At 45.1% G+C, this 21,888-nt stretch overlaps 1 protein-coding gene across 1 annotated transcript in view; it reads right to left on the reverse strand.

Annotated features, from left to right (window-relative positions):
- Positions 1-20,860, reverse strand: part of LOC135910767 (thromboxane-A synthase-like) — a 64,864-nt gene extending 44,004 nt beyond the window's left edge. Inside the window, exons 1-4 of the mRNA XM_065442855.2 lie at positions 20,688-20,860; positions 7,955-8,051; positions 6,651-6,703; positions 5,466-5,562 (exon numbers count right to left, since the gene is read on the reverse strand). Of these exons, the coding sequence (XP_065298927.2) occupies positions 5,466-5,562; positions 6,651-6,703; positions 7,955-8,051; positions 20,688-20,749 (309 nt within the window). The 5' untranslated portion in view covers positions 20,750-20,860. The remainder of the gene's footprint in view (positions 1-5,465; positions 5,563-6,650; positions 6,704-7,954; positions 8,052-20,687) is intronic.
- Between the last annotated feature and the right edge of the window lie 1,028 nt (positions 20,861-21,888).

A 21,888-nucleotide genomic window follows, 5' to 3' on the forward strand; every position in this document is an offset into this window, starting at 1 on the left:
TGTTTGAAAGGACCGCGTAGCAATGGCAACTGTTGCAGTGGCCACTGTTCGAGCGACTACATCCGTGCTAGTCGCGCATGAATGGTGTAACCCAAGTTTGTTGCGGTGCTGTGTTGCCAGTGAGAAAGACCGGAGTGCAAGCAACTGTTTTTGTGTATCTGTGAACGGATATCCTCGCCCGAAGAAAAACGGTAGGACATAAGTATGCGTACTGAAAATAAAGCTTCTTATTGAGCGATGTGAATCGAATTGTTATCGCGCATATATGTTTTGGTCACGTCGTTGCTTCCGATATTGCATTAACATTACGCTCTATCCGAGACACTGATTTAGATGCATGCCTGCTGGCTCCGAGTTTAGGGATTCACTCGACAGATCAGCGATGTAGCTCCTTTTCGCAACCGAGGCAGATTGCTCGGACGCAGAGCAAGTAGTGCGGTGTATAAAATGTATGACTGCGCATTTCTCGGTGTTATGTCGGCTGCTGCAGGTCATGCTCAAACGTAATAATTTCTTGCTACGCTACCACTATATCGCAAAAATTAAATTTTGCCATGTAACACATGCACTTACATTTTTCTTGCTTACTGTAACTAACGCACTACTTTTTGGCCGCGAACGCCGGCAGTGTGCGAAGTCGCTTCAGCACTCACAGAATGGCATGATAATTTTGAAAAATTATGCCATTAACTTTTTTCTCTCACTATTTTTAATTAACAGTTTTGTGTTGATTAAGGTATTCTGTTAATTTCAGAGAGACAGATCTCGTATGAACGAGCATGTGAGTCGTAATTCTGAAAACAGCACAGCTGCTCCCTAGGCGGTTTCGAGGCACACAATATTGTGGCTATATATACTGGCACCGTTGCTTCTTGAGTATCGCGTGTACGTGTGATGTCTTTCAAATTTCTGCATTGGGCGTTTCTGAAATGTTTATGTATGTCATGATATATGTGCTTTCAGTGACTTGTTCCGTCGAATTCGACGCGGTGTCGTGTGCATATTTCGAAATTTGACCAGCAGCCTCTGCATGTGGACATGTTCGCGCAAACTCACGCGATGGCTCTTTTTATACTCCCGTTGCACCTCGAAAAAACTCCGTCAATAGCAAAACAAAAAATAAAGAAAAGACAGAAAAAAACTCCCATAATTCCACGCAAACATTCCGCTCGTACGGAGTAAAAATTCTACTCCGATCATACGGAGCAAAAAAAACTCCGAACCGGGGGGTCACTAGAGGACAAGCAGTATACTCCCACCTCGGAGTTATTTCCGTTTACAGTGTAATAAATATTTCTTTCAAACTTTGGAGGACGCTTAAGCTTCGCCTTTAAGAGTGGAACGCGATAGCATCCAAAGATTCCTGACTGCATCTCACGCTACCCGGCAGCTACAGGTTATGCAACCGTAATGTTTACCGGGAAGCAGTAGCGGCGAATGCTATGCACGAAGGCGAGCTTTCTGGTAGAAACGCGGCCTATTGCGTGGCGGCGATGCGGTGAAGGCGAGTGCCATCTGGAGGTGTTCAAAGGAACCGGGTGCGCCGCTTTATGGCCTTTGAGATTTGCGCGCACCGGCGTGCGCAAATGTCGGAGGTTGTGGCGGCTCTACGAATGGTAGGAGCGCTGGAAAAGTGGTGTGTGCTTTGAGTTTCCTCGTAACAGAATTATGTTTTCTTGTATATTCAAATTACCTACCAATGCTATCATGTCTATAGATTATGTGTAAGTTGCACTTACGATTTCTTTGACGTATTTTGCCTTGAGAAATTAAATTAGTTCAGTAATTTCCTTGCGCTACATGGAGGGCCTGCGTGGTTGGGTATGCGTGCTTCGACATGATTCTTGTCGAAAGAGTAGTCGTGCTGGACGCGCCATGCCGGCACCGGATGTTCTACGTCACAGGGCCCAACGCCCTCGAGTTCGAAAATGCTTGCCACAAGCGTTTCAGTATCCCAGTGTAGGTGTTTGGTTTATGTTTGACCTTCAGGCAGATTTCATGGTGCGCCAAGCTTCTAGGATAGAAAAAAAAATGAGATCAGCAATGTCTTGGATTTGTGCGGTCGTCGGTTCACTTGCTTGGAGGGAGCTGAACCGTAAGCTCGCCATTAGGCGCCTTATAGCTTCGTTCGAGGGCCGTACCGACACCGCCATATCCAGCAGTGATGCTTAACAGAAAGGTGGAATCCCTTCCGGCCCTTCCACAATGTTAAGCATACATGGGTTGTCTGGTTTCCTTATTTCTGCTCGTATGTCAGTGCTTGAAAGACAATTTTTGTATTCGGATTCTGCTTGCCTAAACCGTTGCGTGAACTCTCGCGACACACACCTCTGTTAATTTCCAGATTTTCCGATATCATGCGCCGAGTAACACAATTTTCGTGCAGTCACTGCCTCGCACATTCCGCGCTTGCAGCGTCCTGTCACACTGACGGACGACTGGCACTAGATTTGTATGAGAAAAAATGGCACCAAGAGGGAGGGGGTGCTTTAAAGTTATCAGCATACGCCAAATACGCCAAATACAAGTTCTACATGATCAACATTTATTGGAAAGCTCTATATAAAATTTGGTGCACATTTAAATACTTCATAATTTGGTTGCAAACAATTTCTTCATAAGGTACATTCATGGCCTACGAAGAACACAGCACTATATGACATTCTATATATAACAAAGAAATACACGATGCTTTAACGAATTACGAAAACACTACAGGTGATTCGTAATGGGTTCGTTTGCGACAAATCAGTGGTCTGCTATGTATGAAAGCCTGACAGAACGCTTTCGTTGCTGCTGCCTATAATTTTCTGTGATTTAGAAATCCACTTTACACCAACCGATGGCGGACCGATGCGGAGGTAGAAACCGGCAGCCAGCCCCGTGAGAGAACAAGCTGTGGCGCCGGTGTAAAGCCGGCTAAGGCGGCGGCCAAATATTGAAGGATTGCTTTGCTCGGAGCTCCTGTACTCCCAAAACATTTAGCCCTCAAGGACAACGCTTGTCAATGATGCTTATTCACCATATACTTGCTAGGTCATGTAATCCCTATGGGTGTTTTCTCTTGCCTAACGCAGAACTTAATACGCTAACTCTCTTCAAATTTGTTCCCATTAGATCCCTAGTCGTGTACCATGCATTTGGTGTACGTTAATGAACCCCAGATGATCCAAATTAATCCGGACACCTTCCCTGCGGCGTGCCTCATAATCAAATCGTGTTTCTGGCATGTAAAAGCCAAGAATTTAATTAATTTTATTTTATATCATTGGTGCAAGGGTCAAACTATATGCGCTGATGGGACCACCGGTGCGTTGCTAAACACAGCTCTGCCACCTACTGAGTTTCCAAGGAAACCATTCCAAGTTTGCGTCCGCTCCGCAAAATACCAAGTGATACAACAAACAGATTTATTGTGCTACAATGTCCCGAAAAAGCAATAAAAATAAATCCTGGAACTTGTCTGACAAAGGGTATGGATTTCCAATTTCTCTTTCATAAATATACATCTGGCTTGAGAATTTCCCAGAACTTGTATTTATTTTAATTTTGCTTAGTCTCGTCTCATCTCCCGCCGATGACAAAGTATTAGGAACGTTTTGTCGTTATTTTTGAGATCAGATGTTTGTTTTGATGTTAGTAAGACTCAAGAAAGACGTCACCAAGTTGCTAAACTGTTTTGATTCCTATCTATTGGATGGCTCCAAAGTATTTAGCGTTAGTTTTTCTACGACTTGTTTCGTTTTGGACATGGAAGTGGGGCCCCGGATATTCTGTGCGTGCTGGCCAGTTTCGTATACACGCCATCCCGGTAAACTTGCTGGATGGTTGCGGCACACACCAAGAGTCTGTCAACTCCACGCGTGCGCAGCAGCCATAACGGCAGTGGCAGAACGCTATTAGGGGCGAGGACTTACGGAGTCTCTATCTCTCGGAAGCGCCTCCCTTGCGTAGTACGAGGGATCACGCGGCGCGTTCCTCATAGTTTTGCTTACGCCATTCAATAAGAACACCACGCGGTAGCCCTCCTGGACATTTATGTAAGTACTCTCGAAACGAGGGAAGTTTTTGACTGTCGATATAATAACCTTGGGCAAACTGAAAGCACAGAATCGTTTACAGAAGCTATCTCTTTAACGAATACGTACAGTGAACGCCACTGCGCGCGGTCGCCGCGATGGAGTCTCCCAAACCGTCTTCTTACGTAAAAGGTAGGCAAACGCTGAGAGTAAACTATGTGAAATATGTTCTTATAGTGGGCTGTATGTATAATCGAATGGAGCATAACGGAATGAAGCCTCCATGCAGCAATCGCACGAGTTCGCAGCTACCGACTGCGCGTATGCATGTATGTCCGCGCACAATGCTTTGCTTTCGCTGTGAGCGTGTATTCGCGCCGTGTCTTGAGCTTTAGGGCGCAGCATATCAGCATTTGACAGTGCACTAGCAGCCATTGTTGCGTGGATGCTGTCAGAACTGTTCGAAAATAATTTCGTTATAGAGACTTCGACGCCTACGGCAACTGTGATGTGCCGTAACGACGATTCAATCCTTTTTTTGTCTTCTAAGTTCTTGGACATTTCAATATTATTTCTCAAGTTGCGTCGCACTGTATGCACTCAGCGGGCGATTTCGCGCTGCTTCTTTTTCGTAATCCAGCGCGTAAATTCATAACACAAACATGACCGTATGCCATGCCTTTGTTTAATGTGCTTCTTACCGCTCCCTTTCCATTCCAGTAATCTTGCCAGTGTTTAGCATTAGCAGATTCATAGACCAAAGTGTCGTGACATTAGCTGGGCAGCGAGCGTGGGCGAACGTCTCAGTGCGCGTTTTCTGCTACTCACCGAGCATTGCAGTCCCGGGGCCGTAGCATAAATATTCCTCGCGTCTGTGCTTGCTGCATACTCGCGTTGTAGCCGATGGCTTTCTGCCGGTCCAACGTTTCGCGAGCCAAACTTCACGCAGCTTCTTGTCCTGCGGCTACGTGGGAATAAGGCTGACACCGGGCTCCGTTGCGTACGTCCGGCACTGCGGCACCGAGCAGTAGCCTACCATGCTGCACGCCTCCAAAGGCAGCCACTACCTATCATTATAATGATTTCAAATGTTGCCAAGCAGACACCCAAGGCGGGAAAGCCTCACCACTTAATCAGAACCGCAGCGCAGGTGGGACTTTAAACTTTCGTTTTCAGCTCGCTTCGGCGCTTCCGAAGCAGCCGACGCGGCCGCTGTGTCCACGTGATCCCTCATGTCACGTCATGCCGACGGTGGCGCCAGCTTTTCCAGTGGCGGAGCTCGGCCCCAATAACGCCTACGCAAAAAATAATCCATCAGCGTGCAGCCAGTAAACTAAGTCTAGTTGTCTCAAATTTGGCCCTCAATTTCACGCAGCTTCCCGAGCGGCCACCTCTCCAACGCTTCTGATAACGCTCTGATAGGAAGATGACGTCCTATGTACTCACCCCTCGTCCCGTGAAATTCGAGAAGTTGCGCACGCACACCTCTTCGATCAACTCCAGGTCCTGGGTCACGACGAAGGGCGCGTCGCCGTTGTAGAAACTGCGAGAAGATGTACATCGTGCATGGTACACTTAGCGGCGCCAATATTCCACCGGGGAAAGAAACAGCAATGTATACGTGGCACCGAGGTAGTGGAGGGTAAGGGTTAAGTTTGTCCTACTGGGATTCTTTAACGTACACCTAAATCTCAGTGCACGAGTCCACTGCAGAAGCAGTTTTCTCGAGGTTCCCAGGCCGACATCCGTTTGGACATGTGTTCGCAACAAGTACGTCATCGCCCGACTTACATCAACACAGGACGACACACACACACACACACACACACACACACACACACACACACACACACACACACACACACACACACACACACACACACACGCGCGCACACACGCACACACACACACACACACACACACACACACACACACACACACACACACACACACACACACACACACACACACACACATATATATATATATATATATCGGGCTGGCGTATGCGTATATCTATTATATTTCTACGAATCATGCAGATGTGCCAGATGCCGCCTTCGTTCCCTTCAGAATTACACAATGAAGCAACGAAGGACACCTAAATATTTTCACTGCATCAAACACACGATTTCAAGCGCTTCATTCGTTTCCTCCGAACTTCTCCGCCATCCTAAAGCGAACAGCTTTCTTTGGTTCTTTCACAGGATTTCGTACTTCAAAGGCCGCGCTGGTCGCAGAAAGCCAACTCACTCTTTGAGGAGTACGCATGGTCGAGCGAGAGCCTTGTGGCAACTCAAGGTTTAAGTGCCCTGGCAGAGGGTTCATCCTGGCACGTGCCTGCAACCCCTCCCCCCATGCCACCCTGCCTCTGAAGTTTCCGTGCACCAGGATGCCTGGCATAAATCGACGCGCGAAAACACCCGCCTGGCCAGCCCCGCCTTCCCTGGCCAAGTATACGTGATCCCGCTCCAGCCTCACCTCACCCCCTCTAAATACCTCCCCCCCCCCCTGCAGCACATGTTCTTGTGAAAATACCAGTCGACCACTCCCTTTGCTAGCATATCCATTACCCAACAGTACATAGACGCAATTCGAAGCTGTCTTCGAGCAAGTGAATGTCAAGCTCACCCAAAGATGTCGCCGTATTCTTCAATCCATCTGCCAATAACCTTATATATGTCCTGAAAAAAACATAACATGAAGTTATCTCTCGTAAACATGCAGGTGACAAGTAACCCGGCAGAAAATTGGGAACTAAACGACGTCTATGAAGTGTTATGATACCGGCCCCGTCGGTTTATCAGCTTACCCTTTCATTCAAGCCATTTCTTTGTACATTTCATACGGCTGTATTATTCGGGCCTCACTAGTTCAGATGCAGCCATTAACATCTTGTTCAGGCCCTACGTTTGGCCATTTGATTTGGCCAGCACATTTCTAGTTCAAATGTGACTATATATATCCAACAATTGGATTTGTCTTCTGTATTTTCGCGTATATAAACTTTGATGTAGTTGCTGATGACACTTCCGAGGCTAAACGTCATAAGACGTTTTGTAATTCTAAAGCACTCTAAAAACAATACCAAATGTGAAATTCCACACCAGGACCTGCTCCAAATTAGGACCACTTTCCACCAGTGAGTTCAGTGCGCTTAAAATAACGTGTGTAGGCTTTGGTGAAAAACGTACAAAGCAAAATAGAAGAGGAATACAAAATACTAAGAGCAGTCAGCGAGACAGCGATGTTTCTTGTGTAACAGTGCGAATATGTCAAGTTACATCGCGGTATGCGTGAACATTCGAAATTTCCTATATTCCAAAGTGAAGTGCTTAATGACTGCGCGGGATTGCCAAATAAGTACCCAAGATACCGCTTCGAGCTTCTTGATTTGCTTCCCTTTCTTTCTTGCAGCTTGCGCTCATATAGAATCTGGGATGACGTTAGACTCGACAAAAGTTGTAGCTCTGCAGTCAAGGCCCCCACCTTTCCGTTTACGCATTGCAGGTATAGCTTAACGACGCCTTCGTGGGGCCAGTCACGGTGGCATGCCAAGACATCCCACCATGCCAGTTGCGGGGAACCAAGCTTGCCTTCGCGAAGCCATGGCATGCAGCTGCATGCCATGGCTGACGCACACATAATGTGTTCCCTAGGGAACACACTATGTGTACGTCAGAACTCGACAGAAAGTAAGAACAGACCTGTGGTAAAGCTGCGTGCAGCCCACAAACTTTCCACGCACGTCTTGCATTAGCCCACACGTCTACCCTTCGCGATGGTGGCGAAAAACCAACGTGCGTGCAATTTTGTCGGCAGCATGCAAGATACCCACAATTTCCACGCCTGGTGGAGCAAATCTTTTGAGCATAAGTCAACAACTGCGCTTTCGAGTTACGGCAGGGGTCTATTTGTCCCCACCGCGCACTCACCGTTGAGTGGTATTCTACGAGGTTGCCCCATATTAGGTTCGGCTTCGGTCCGGGAATACCGATCCTCTTGAAATACGAGAAGTGCCACCACCGCCATCTGAAACGAGGAAAGAGACAGAGTGAGAGTGGTTACGGTTTTAGCGTAGCAGATCAAGTGATCATTTAAAATTGCTGTTCTACAAAACAGTAATTACATCCAGGCTTGACTACGCGTCATTAGTTTGGGACCCTGGTAAAAAAAAGCAATAGCAGGTACAATTAAGTCAGCTCAGAAAAGGTCAACACGTTACATTCTTTGAAATTACTCCCGCACAGCCAGAATACCTTTTATGCAATCAGACCTTGACCTTGTAAATTTGATGTTTCCAAGAAATATTTTTCGTCTCTGCTTTCTTCAAAACATTCTTACACGAAATATCTCACTTAAACAAGAATTTATTTCAGAACCACCATACGTGTCGTCATTTCTCGATCATCGGTTTAAAGTTTTCATTCCGTTCTATCGCACAAATGTTTTCTCAGATTCCTTTCTGCCAATGACTAGTTCCGAGTGGGACCACTTTCCTCCCCCTAAATCGGCTGCATCAAGGATGCACCATCTTTCAAGACTGCAATTACTCATTATACTTTGAGTTTCTTGCTCTGAAAACTAATAATCCGCATTTTTCAAGGCACGACGGCACATGCGCCCTGGCCTAGTGGATTAGTCGCGAAACGCTTTGGAAAGGACGTGCTCACGGTCACGCGGCCTGAAATGGGGGAAAGTCCCCGAAGGAACAGAAAAAAAAAGGATGCGCGTAGACGCGCACTGCAGCAAGCACTCGTGCCGCGTACCACGTTGGAACTCTACTGGTAAATAGCTATACGTCGGTACGGTGCCAAAAATGTGCTGACTGCAACTGCACTTTAAAACATAAAGTGGCCAGGGCTTCACCCGGACTGCACCGTGAACCACGTAATTGTTGCCTTGCATTGATGGCTAGCAGATTTATCGATAAACCTCTGCGCTACATTTGGGTGGCAGCTTAAAAGCATCACGTTCCTGACGGTCTTCTTGTAGTGGCGGTCCTCTCTGGCTGGTGGTGACAGCGCGTGTCTGGCTTCAGGAACTCGTTTAAGGCGCGGTAACAGTAGGTCGATACGAAACCGGCAAGACGCTGACGCCAACTGTGCAGCACAGTCTGTCGCTGGGATCATTTTATCCTAATATGCCGACAAAGACGCAACCAATGGGCGCGAGTTGCAGCATGACGAGCTTTCTTGACGATGACACCGACAGGATGAGCGTGCCGACCATTGATCGCTCGGCCGAACCACACGCGGTCGGCCGTCTAACCGACAACGCGATAGCCGCAGCACCTTGATTTGAAACATGCCTTCGATGTTGAAATACCCAAGCTTCAGTCCTGTCGAGCAGTGCACATGAAGTTTGAGGCAATGTTGATCCCGTTTAGCGAAAGTTAAGTTACACCTGGGGGGTCCCCGTCGAATTCGTGCACCCACTACCGACGGACTTGAACTTAAAATTAAGCGGTTACGAGGAAGAAAACTGCTACTTTACTTGATTTGTGGCAATATAGCAATTAGATGTCACCTACTGTTCACTTCGCACGACGCCTCCACCATAGGCGGCAAATGGCGACACAGCGTTGTTCCAACATCTGTATGTATACGTCATGGCTGTTTCCAAACGCTGCCAGTTGCATTCGCTATGTAGATGGGTGGGTCAGTACGTGTTGCTATGCTGACACATTTCTTAATTCCAGAGTAAAATTGTTTACCTCGGCGTCAAACGGGAAAGAAGAGACACTGTATTCGGTTCAGCAGTAAAAATTCACTCAGTTACGAATGACGTCAGCGATGGCATCCGCGTTTTCGGGAGCGAACTGTACTGCCTATAAGTGAGCGCTTATGCGGAGTACAGCGTTCTGTAATAACACTATGTGGTACGCTCAAATTGTAAGTATGATGAAGTTAAAGGAAAGCGAGAATCAGTAACAAGAGCCCGTAATATATATGTGTCTGGATCACGGTTGCCGTTGTTTTAGTGGCTTGACCGCTCATATTGACTCGTCTCAGGGTGGAGAACACAGCTCATATGCGCAGATATGTATGTTTTGCTACGTTTTGACATTATTCCGTATCAATGAGGCACCGTTTCCCCAATATCTGAAGCTAACAACGATCTGTGGATGTAGATGTCCATGTAAACAAATACACCGAAGATACGACGCGGAAGGCTGCGTTCGTAGAATTCTTCAATATGCGAAATGCCTAGTGATCGCGGAAAAGGAATACAAAAAGCGAGGTGCAAGAGCAGACATCAGCGATAATAAACTCCAAGGCGGCATACGGGGCTCAGCGTACCTTTATCGGCCGCGCTGTTAGCCCAACAGCGCACTCAGGCGTAATCACCCAGTCGTCAATGAGTGCGACATGATTTATAGACGATGATGTCAATGCGACACGAATTTACAGATGATCACTGTCAATGTAAGTGAATAGCCGAACGCAGGAATGACGCGCTTGAAGGCATATATTTCTTGCAGTGAGAATATTTAGGTAGCGTTTGTTGTTTTAGTGCGTAATTCCATAGAAAACAGAGCCGTTAACCAGCACAAATATAGTGGCAGTATAGGCTGACAGCACGTACATATCATTGAGGTCGCGTAGGGTGGCGTTTAAGAACAAACGTTCACCGCAGCTTGCAAGCGCAGGCGTCATTTACGTTCGAGTCAACCACGACAACGGGTGACATAGTGACAGAGGGCTATTCGCTTTAAATATGGGGGCGGGGGACATGTTACAGCGAGACAGGCGACCCCACGAAAAAAAAAAAGAGGAATTGCGTGACTTCATCAATTCTTTTTTTTTTTTGCTACGGTAAATTCAGCGCTAACTTTCTGTTTAATTCAACGGCGCGTATAGAAAACTAAATAATTCTAGGCTCGTTGATGCTAGTAATTTCGTTTCAGAATTGGTTCCAAGTGATTAAGCCTTGCAGACTCTCCGGCTACATATATAATGTAAATTGCAATATGAGCCTTTATGTCTCTAGTGAAAAACCTAATTGGTTGTTGTTTGTCAATTAATCTATTATAGATCTAGATTTATTGTCGAAGTAATGTCGACGTCTTCGAGTAATCCAGCTCAAGGACTACATATACGCCATCTGCCACAGGCGGTTTATAAAAAAAAACATTATAGTCTAATTAAAATTGTCTAGATGAATTCGAAAATAAAGAAACTACAACTGAAAGAAAGAAAGAAAATGGCTGTGGCTTAGCTAAGGTTAAGCCCAGGATGCGAAGCATACTAGCCTTTATTTTAGTTGTTGAACCACTGTTTAGCCTGGTGAACTGCTGTTGCTTGGCTATATTTCGTTCGGCTAGACGAAGAAACAACTCATGCGTTACTCTGCTTCGCCTTCAAGAGTGGAACGCGACAGCGTTCCCGTCGACCCGCCAAGGGGTGTAAGACAATGGGCTACGGCGCAGTGACTACGCGCCCCGCATTGGACGCGGTGAGCGTCGAGCAACGCAGCGTTCGGCGCGGCAACGAAATGTGCGCCTGAGCAAGCGACGCACGCCTGAGCCTTAGAAACAGCTCGTTTCTAAGGCAACACCGCATTCAGTAGAGGCGCTTTTGTACCGCTTTGAAGCATCGTACTCGGGGCTCAGCGGTAGCGTCTCTGTCTCACACTTCGGAGACCCTGGTTCGATTCCCACCCAGCCCATCTTGCAAGAGTTGAGCCAAAGCCACCTAGAAAATCAGTCTCTGTAGCACGCCGCAACCTTCGCTTCTCATTCCAACGAGCAGCTCTGTCTCCGGGAGGCATCTCACCTCGTGAGTGTCTAGCAGAGGCAAGCGCAGCTGCTTATATACCGCCGCGACGCCGCGAGCGACGGCGCGAGTTGGAGCCCCGTTTCTCCTCTGTCGTGACGTCACGGTGTCACGTGGTATTGAAGGCGACACCACCGCGCCTGAGGAGCTGGATTGAGCTCCCGTAATATGCTTCGCATAAAAGACAATGCCTTGCTGAGCGAGTTAGTATACGATTCCCCGGCAACACGTATGATTTCCACGTGGCCACCTGCGTCATTTGTCACGGCCAGTTTGGGCCATATGAGAGAAGTGGCTGCAAATTGATCGTTCTTCTGCCCCGACACAATACTGGGCTATAGCGACAGCGCTCAGCGGGCTATTGGTTTTACTCAATAGCCTTCTTTCTTTCTTAATGTTAATCAGATTTTATAAAGGCTAGCAATAAATTTCAATGCTGCAATGTTTACAGTCTGCGCATCGCCATTTGAATTAGTTTTATTTCGTTTCTATCTTATTTTACAGTACCTGTTGCAAAAATTGCTAAGGTTCAGACAGCTGCCGGGATAAGATGTGGCCTAAAGAGAGACAAGGAATGGAAGGTGGCACTTGCAACATTTCAATGTAATTGTGTACCTAGCGGAGTCATTTGTAAGTAGTTTTAGTTATTTGAGTGATATGGGTTCGTAAGTGCTACAGTATAAAGCTGTGGTGGAACGCCCAGCATTTGGAATCGTTTTGGTGCATAAGTTGGGAGAGATGCGGAGGTACAATTTGTCATAGACAGAGTAGGTGAAGAATAGAAGCAGTTTGGGGGCGCGTTAGTATGCTGGTTAATCCTTGCAAATGCGTTTAAGACGAGGGACAAAGCAAAGAAGAAAGAGAGCGAGAGACAGACAGAGAGAGAAAGAGAGCTCTATATCAAAATGCAAAGTGTTCAGCCAGTGTGTTTTCGCCTACATGCTACTCTGCAGCGAATGGGACGAAGGAGCAGAAAGACCCTAGAAAAAGGTGGGCAGAAGAAAAGAGCGGGAAAAATTCAGGTGGTGTTACGTTATTGCGGCGGGATAAATGTCGGATGCGACGAGTGTAGACGGTAAATGCACAAGAAAATAAAACCCCAGTCTTGATGAGGCAACTGCGTGAGTCACAGCTTAGACAGCAAACCAATAGACTCAATATATAAAAACAAGAATACCAGGGCTTCGTGATGTTTTGTTGGGCAACGCCAGAGACCCAGCATCCCTGTCAATGTCAAGGGGCTTTGGTCGAGCTTTTTCATGTTCATTTTATATCGACGTCGCTCGTCTCTGTAAGCTGGCTACTCGAGAAAGGTGTGTTCTAGATATTCCATTGGACAGGCATGGCAACCTTTAACACCCGAACTCTGTCGAGTGAGGCTAGCTTAGCAGGACTCTTTGAGGAACTATCAGACATTGTTTCGGATATCATTGGCCTTAGTGAGATTGACGAGGCTCATACAGTGCTGATTAAAGGCCATGTCCTCTGCTATAAAGGTCTCCCTGATAAGAAGCAATACGGGGTAGGATTCCTTATCCGTAAGGACATAGCGGGCAATATTGACGAATTCTACAACTTTATTGAGAGGGTAGCAGTAGTCGTCATGACACTTAACAAGAGGTGTAGATTAAAGGTAGTACAAGCCTACGCTCCAACATCCAGTCACGATGATGAGAAAGTAGATCAGTTTTATGAAGATGTTGAATTAGCGATGAGAAAAGTGCAAACACAGTATACTGTAGCAATGGGCGACTTCAATGCAAAAGTGGGGGGAAAGTAGGCTGGTGTACAAGCAATAGGCAACTACGGCGTCGACTCAAGGAAAGCTAGATGAGAGATGCTGGTAGCATTCGCAGAGACGAATAAGCTACGAATAATGAACACCTTCTTCAGGAAGCGCAGCAACAGAAAGTGGACCTGGAAAAGCCCTAATGGTGAAACAAGCAATGAAATTGATTTCATACTTTCTGCTGATCCCAGCACAGGGCAGGATGGCGAAGTGTTAGGTAGGGTAACGTGCAGTGATCATAGATTAGTGAGGGCTAGGATTCACCTCAATTTGAAGAAGCAAAGAGTAAAATTGGTCAAGAACAAACAGGCCAACCTAGATGCAGTAAGGGTAGAAGCAGACAAATTCAGGCTGGCATTTGCAAGCAAATATGCAACTTAGAACAGAAAGTTGAAGATGAAACAGAGGTAATAAATGAAACCATAACTAGGCTGGTTTAAGAGGCATCAATTGAAGTGGGAGGTAAGGCACACAGGCAGCCAGTAGGCAAGCTCTCCCAAGCAACAAAATACCTAATAAAGAAACGACAAAGAATGAAAGTGTCCAACTCAAGAGATAAGATAGAATTTGCGGAACTGTCAAAACTGATCAACAAGGCGAAAATAAGTGATGTTCGAAACTATAACGTGAGAAAGACTGAGAAAGCCGTAAAAAATGGACGCAGCATGAAATCAGTGAGAAGGAAACGGCATAGGACAAACCAAGATATCTGCACTGAAAGATAAGCAGGGTAATATTATCAGCAATCTCGAAGGTATAGTAAAAGCAGCGGAAGGATTCTATGATGACCTGTACAGTACCCAGAGCAGCCACGATACCTCCATTCTAAGGAGTAATGAACAGCTTGCAGATACTCCTTCTATAACTAGCGATGAGGTTAGAAGGGTCTTGCAAGACATGAAACGGGAAAGAGCGGCAGGAGAAAGTGAATTAACAGTCGATTTAATCAAAGATGAAGGAGACATAATGCTGTGGAAAACTGGCGGCTCTCTATACGAAGTGTCTATCGACTTCAAAGGTGCCAGAAAACTGGAAGAATGCAAACATTACACTAATCCACAAAAAGGGAGACGTAAAAGAATTGGAAAATTATAGGCCCATTAGCTTACTCCCAGTATTATATAAAATATTCGCCAAGATAGTGTGCAATAAAATAAGGGAAACACTGGACTTTTGCTAACCAAGGGAACAGGCTGGCTTCAGGAACGGATAGTCTACAATGGATCACATCCGTGTCATTAATCAGGTAATCGAGAAAGCCACAGAGTACAATCAGTCTTTCTACATGGCTTTCATAGATTACGAAAAGGCATTTGATTCAGTAGAGATACCAGCAGTTCTAGAGGCATTACATAATCAAGGAGTACAGGTCACTTACGTAAATACCTTGGAAAATATCTACACAGATTCCAGCTGCCTTAATTCTACACAACTAGTAAAATCCCTCTAAAGAAAGGGGTCAGACAAGGAGACACAGTCTCTTCAATGCCGTTCACTGGGTGCTTGGAAGAAGAATTCAAGCTATTAAACTGGGAAGGCTTAGGAGTAAGGGTCAACGACGAATATCTCAGCAACCTTTGGTTTGCAGATGCCATTGTCTTGTTCAGAAACTCTGGACGCGAGTTACAACAAATGATTGAGGACTTTAACAGAGAGAGCGCAAGAGTGGGGGTGAAGATTAATATGCAAAAGACAAAGATAATCATGAATAGCCGAGCAGGGAAGCAATAGTTCAGGGTGGCCAGTCAGCCTCTAGAGTCTGTGAAGGAGTACGTTTACCTGGGTCGATTACTCAGAGGGAACCCGGATTATGAAAAGGAAATTCACAGAAGAATAAAATGGGTTGGAGCGCATACGACAGACATTGTCAGTTCTTGACTGAAGGCTTACCATTATTATTGAAAAGGAAGGTGTACAATCAGTGCATTTTATTGGTGCTGACATATGGGGCAAAGACTTGGAGACTGACAAAGAAGCTTCAGAACAAAATAATGACCGCGCTAAGAGCGATGGAACGAAGGATGTTTGGCACAACGTTAAGAGACAGAAAGAGATTGTTTGGATCAGAGAGCAAACGGGTATAGCCGATATTCTAATTGACAGAGAAAATTTGAGCTGGGCAGGTCATGTAAAATGCGCTGGTTAGATAACCGGTGAACCATTAGGGACAGAATGGGTACCGTGAGAAGATAAGCGCAGTGTAGGATGGCAGAAGACTAGGTGGGGCGATGAAATTAGGAAATTCGCGGGCACTAGATGGAATCGGTTGGCGCAGGACGGGGGTAATTAGGAGATCGCAAGGAGAAACTTTCGTCCAGCAGTGGACATAAAATACGATGATGATGATCATGCTGCTGCCGCTGATGATGAGAAATGCTGTTGTATATTAACGATAAAATAAGTTCGAAAGGAAAAACGTTAGCGGTGGTCAGTTTCGAACCGACGACTCCACTTCCGACGCTTGCCGAAGGTGAATATACCTGATTCATAAGAATATGTTGTACCGGTAATACAAAACAAACGTTAAAGGAGAACAGTTCCTATAAAGACTTTATTGAACGACTGGTGATGGTGGAATAAAAGCCGTCCCTGAGACCACATGATGCCCCGACTTGGAGCATTGTAGACATTAATAAAATTCCGATTTTCCCCGTGCGTTTCAGTGGTCGCGGGATGCCCCTTCCGTTGGCGCGTTCCTTCCCCGACCGGAATTCCTGCCGACCTGTGAGGGCTCATGCGCTTCACGTCACGCATCACAGACATATAAACAGTAGATGAGTTGATAAGGATAATAAGGAGTGATGAGGGGTTATGGGGGTCTCATCCCGGTTGATAATGGTTCGACGCGGAAGAATAAAGCGCTAAAGAGCTATCAGGGTTTATAATGGTCGGAGCAGTTCTGATGAGGTTAACAATTAGGCACCAATAAGGGCTGATAACGGTCTAATCAAGTCCGGTAAGGTTGATAAGGACCGATAAGAGTCGACATGGATCGAATTCCGGCAGCAGTTGTGGCAATAGCAACACGAACTGACCAGCCTTCTTTGCATCTGCAGGTTAATCATACGCTTATGTATTGTTTTCATTTGTAATTCCTATATTGCTGCAGTCGCTGCCAGATATTGCTGCTGAACTTGCGTTAACTTGTACTGCCAAGTTCGCGCCGCCACTCGGGGCCTTCCTTGGGTGCTCGGTGAACAATGTCTACGAATGCGCATCTCGCCAAAAGAATTGTTGGATGAATGAAACTAAGCTACGAAATGCGAGCGAAAGTCTTCTTGACGACGTCTTTGTAAAACTCCTGCTGAGGGCGAGCAATTCAGGCATAGATTTCATATAACTCAAGAAAATAACGGATAGTATGGAAACTAGCGTGTAATTCCTAAACAAACTCGTTCAAAAGCTGAGTACGGAAAATCATGAGCTAAAAGCCGAAGACAAAGCTTTACAAGCAAACAACTACACTCTCACAAAAATGTTTCCGAACTCAAGAAATATGCTAGACTGAACAAGGTTGAGAGTAAAGGCATTGCTTGCACACAAGGAGAAGACTGTGCGACGGTCATACCGGCTATTGACAACAAAATTGGTTGCCCAGTAATGGCCACCGACCTCGATATTATTCATCGAGTTCCTGCTAAAATAGAACATAAAGATATCATCGCCCGCTTCCTATCGAGAACGAAGGAAGCTGAGTTCATCACGAAAGCACGAAAAGCTAGACTTTGCCTGGTTGATATCGGCCTTGTGAGAGCAAAAGAAAACCTGTCCTTGTTAATGAACATATAACGCTTGAACAAAAAGCTCTAATTTTCAAAGTTTTGGCTCTCAAGAAAACGAGAAATCAAGATTTTTATTGACAAACAATTGTGAAATCAAGGCTCAGAAAACAACCGAAAGCCGCGTCTTTCGCGCCGCAACTGAATCCGACCTTTCAGTGATAACGATAAACCATCTGATAATTAAACCACCTAGGCAAATCTCAAGACTTCGTCTATATCTCACAGCTAACCAGTTAAACAATCTTCTTTCAAGTAATCAGCGATCTGTCTTGCATTTGAATGCGCGCAGTCTGCGCAACCACTTCGACGAATTTTCTAATCTGCTTTCTGCATTCACCTTCCCATTTTCAGTGATCGAAGTATCTGAAACTTGGTTGTGTGACTACAATAAACAGCTTTCCTGTTTTTTTTTCTAATTTTCTTACTGAATACTCCAATCGCCCGTTCAGCAACCATGGCGGTGCAGCATTATATATCTATTCTGATATTACATACAACCGAAGGAGCGATCTTGGGCTTAACGTAATGAATTGTGAAGTTGTTTGGATTGAACTTAAAAATGACTTCCTCAGTATAGATAACAAAGGCCTAATAATTGGTTGCATATATCGAAAACGTAATTTTTAGAGGTGATATCAATATTAACCTCGCTGAGAGGACGTCTACTAATGTTTTACATTGTTCGGATTGTTTTAACAGCTGTGGTTATGAATGTTTAAATGAGATATAGACACGATGTGCTAACCTCCCCATAGGTACACTAATTAACCGTGCACTGTCAAATTTGGCACATCCACGAGACGCAGGTGTTCTAATTACCGACATAACTGATCAGTATCCTATATTCTTAAGCTTTCGCTACACTCATGACTCCGTAAAAGATCCCGTACCCGAAGTTTACACTAGACAAACAATCATTGCTTGAAGCCGTGTTGAATCTTGACTGGTCCCCCATCTTTTCTACAAATTATCCAAAAAAACCATTTCCACTGTATATATCTATGCGTAAGTCCTGTTTTGATCATCATTCCCATCAAGTTAAATGCAAAATGAAATACACGCCGCCTCAGAATCTATGGACAATCGATAAGCTCCTAGATTTAATGTGAAAAAAGGATATTCTTTACAAGAAAACCAAGCGACAATCATTTAACAAGAACTTAGCAATTCCGTACAAGAAGTTTCCTAACTACCAGCTTTCTGCCACATTGAAAAAAGCTAAAAAAACATGGTACGAAAGGAAAATTTTGGAATGCGCTAAAAATGTAAAAAGGAAATGTGATATTGTGTGACTTCTTCTTCATTAGGGCAAATAATCACGAAACTATAACAGAAATTGCTCATCGTGGCAAGATGCTCAAAACCGTCAAAGAAAGAGCTGATGCATTTGTCGATTTCTTCTTTAGCAACGAATTACAGACACCTACGCATAACAACCCCGCGCCCCACCGCCTGCCACAGTCTTTCTTTTTACTTCTAACTACATCTCAGGAAGTTCTAAACATAAACAACATGAAAATAACCGGCGCTTATACTGCAGTGATTATGCAGTGATTATACTGCAGACACTTTGCTGACGCCGCCAGTCCCAAAAGAGTGTGGGCAAAAAAAAAAAGAAAAGTGACCACCTACTGCATCGGTACCATAAAATTTATTAAATGCTGTGCTGGAACATCGGCCATGAACAAAAACTCCAGAAATAAGGCAACTGGTCAAATGTCAATGCTTTACGATATTGCGATCGCTAACATTACCAAGGCGTTGAGAACAATTCTTTGTTCTAATGCCCTATTTCATGGTCTAAGCATTTCCTTTGTTTCTTTTTTCTTCGTTGCTCTTACTTATTTTCTTATTGAAAGGACAGCCATCAAGTTCAGCTATTGTTGACCTTAAAAGAATTCTTTGGTACTAGTTTTCAGGTCCGCTTCTTCTTCTTTATTAGTTGCGAAATATGAGAAGTTTAACACTATAGTGGATCGCCTATGTCAAAGAATAAGTTAAGACAATGAAATTACGGAACTATGTGGAAACAAGTCTATGTATGGTGAAATACCAAAACAATAACCATGCGAGCCCACGGATATATTCGAGAAAGAAGAAAAAGGTTAAAAGAGCACAGGAACAACGCAAGCCTGAAAATGCCACGGGAAGATATGATCACAGTGCACATCAACTATTGTTCGGCGGGAATTAAAGTCACTCTCCAAGAGGACATCCCATTAAGCCTTGACAGCTGATGTCTGGTTTTTATTGTTCTTTGTTTATTTTTTAGGTGGGGGGTGGGGCACGATGAAGGTAAAAGCTCATATGAACGTGTTTTCCATCCGTCCCCCAACTCGCAATACGGCAAAGGTGCACGACTTCAGGGAAAAATGGAGCCGCCAGTATCTCCTTCTGTCTGTAATTACGACTGACTATTGGTAACCTATACGGTTATATATCATAAAAATGCAGTTCAAACTTTACACAAACACACACAAAAAGCAGTGCTGGCTAGCAGTCGAACTTTATGCCATTCGCGGCCGGTGCTCATCATTTCGCGCATTAATTGGTTCCGCGGAGTAGCTGGTACTCTGCAGTTGTGTGAAAATCAAAAGAAATCTTAATTTAAGGTTCAAGACAGCTATTGTAGTTTAGGGCATTTTGGCATGAAAGGTGACGGCCCATGAGCACCACTTATGGAGTTGCGTCAAGCTCCCCGTAAAACGTGCGTCTCATTTAAAACACTTGTGTTTTGTAATATTCTAGTGCCCGAATCGAATTGCGACGTCACTCTTCCTTAGCAGAAGGGGCTGCTTGCATTCTTCACTGCGTTCGCATTTTTTTTCTTTTCGCTGGTCTCCGAGAAAAGCAAATTGAGTCTACCGGCTTCATCACTGAAGGGCCGTGTCACTTGTAATCATGACGGCGCGTTAGGTAGTTTGTTACACGACTGTAATAAAACGATAGCTCTATATTTGGCTCTCTTGCGAGATTTCATGGCCCTTCGTTTTCTAGCCGCACACGCCTCATTGGGCGACGGAATGTAAAGTTTGTATCACGCAAGGGAGAATATAAAATTTAAAGTGCTTAAAAGGAAGCTTTCTTTTAAAAAAAACACCAAAGAACTTCAACTAAGCTATGTTTTCGAGAAAGCTTCGCTTAATGTTGGTTCCAGCAACTGCCCTAAAGACCTGCAGTCATATTCCCCCTGCCTGAATCGGAGAACATGCAAAGCGTAAGCGCGTGCTCAGGGCACCTATTAGTGCTTTTCAATGGCGTCACAAAGTGGATCGCTTGTCGCTGCAACTCGATTTGCCAAGCCGAACGCATGTCTTACGTGAAGAGAGCCGCCAGCAGGACCGATATGAAGAGAAGCAACGCCGCCGTTACGGACATCATAGCCGCAGTGAGTAGCTCGGAAAGGTTGCGTCCGGCCGGAGCGTAGGGTCGAGATAAACTCGGCGGTGCGGGGTCGTAGCCACAGACCAGCGGGAAGCTGCCGAGCTTTGAATGACGTATCTGCGCAACAGGATGACGATCGCGTCGAGCCCGACATATAGCAGATGTCGCGCTTGTTAAATCACTGTTTGCAGGGTTTGGACCAACAACTCATATACAATAAAATACCTGCTTACTTTTGAGCCTGGACGTCATGCCAACACAAAAAACCCTGCCACAAAAAAAGCGAAAGAAAGAAAATGCGCATCGTAAACTAAGCGCTGCTCGCGTCCTCCATTGAATCATAAACGCTCTCTCTCTCTCTCTTGCCTTTCGTAGTGACGTCGCGGCTTTCTGCGGCTTAAAAGGCGTTCTTTGTATGGGCCACCTTTCTCACACCACGTGCAATTTCTTTTGCCCCCTTTCGCTGGGTGGCTGGTTCCAAGTCACTTCCATCGACGACTAAAGGTATCCGACTGAGCCCACTTATACGGAACGCGTCCGGCGAAACCCTGGACTAAGAACCAGTCATCATTCTCATTCACACTGACGAATACTTTCTGTACTGCTTCGTTAATTTTATTTATTCTTTATTGTTATTTAGAATGTTGTTTCGAAATTTATGAATTGATTCACTTCATTTGTTTTTGAAATGCCTATGAATGGCTATAAGCTTTGCTAAGGTGCACTTGTGAATTGACGAAGAAGAAAGAAGCAAACGAAGCATGCGAAACATGAACAAACATCAGGACAGGATAGCAGAGAAATAATGGATTAAGAACAAAAGCACAAATCAGTCAACCAGCGAATTAGAAGGTAAAAAATGCCAAGATTATTACACAGGTCATTTTTGATGGATAAAAACAGGCGTGATATTCTTAGAGCTGGAAGTTTACTTGACATAGAAAACGTTGGGACCACATAAGTTTGGGCGTGGCAATGAGAATGCTACAGCCGGTGGTAAACGCCAACAGGAGCGATTGCAGGCTGATTTATGTAAACTTAAATAGTCACGGTATTTTCACCATATTTCTAGGGGCCCTTATTGTTAAACATCCGCGTTACGCGCTCATGGTCAAAGCAAACACGCCTTCCGGGAA

The sequence above is a fragment of the Dermacentor albipictus genome, chromosome 5 (genome assembly GCF_038994185.2).
Source record: "Dermacentor albipictus isolate Rhodes 1998 colony chromosome 5, USDA_Dalb.pri_finalv2, whole genome shotgun sequence".
NCBI classification, from domain to species: domain Eukaryota; kingdom Metazoa; phylum Arthropoda; class Arachnida; order Ixodida; family Ixodidae; genus Dermacentor; species Dermacentor albipictus.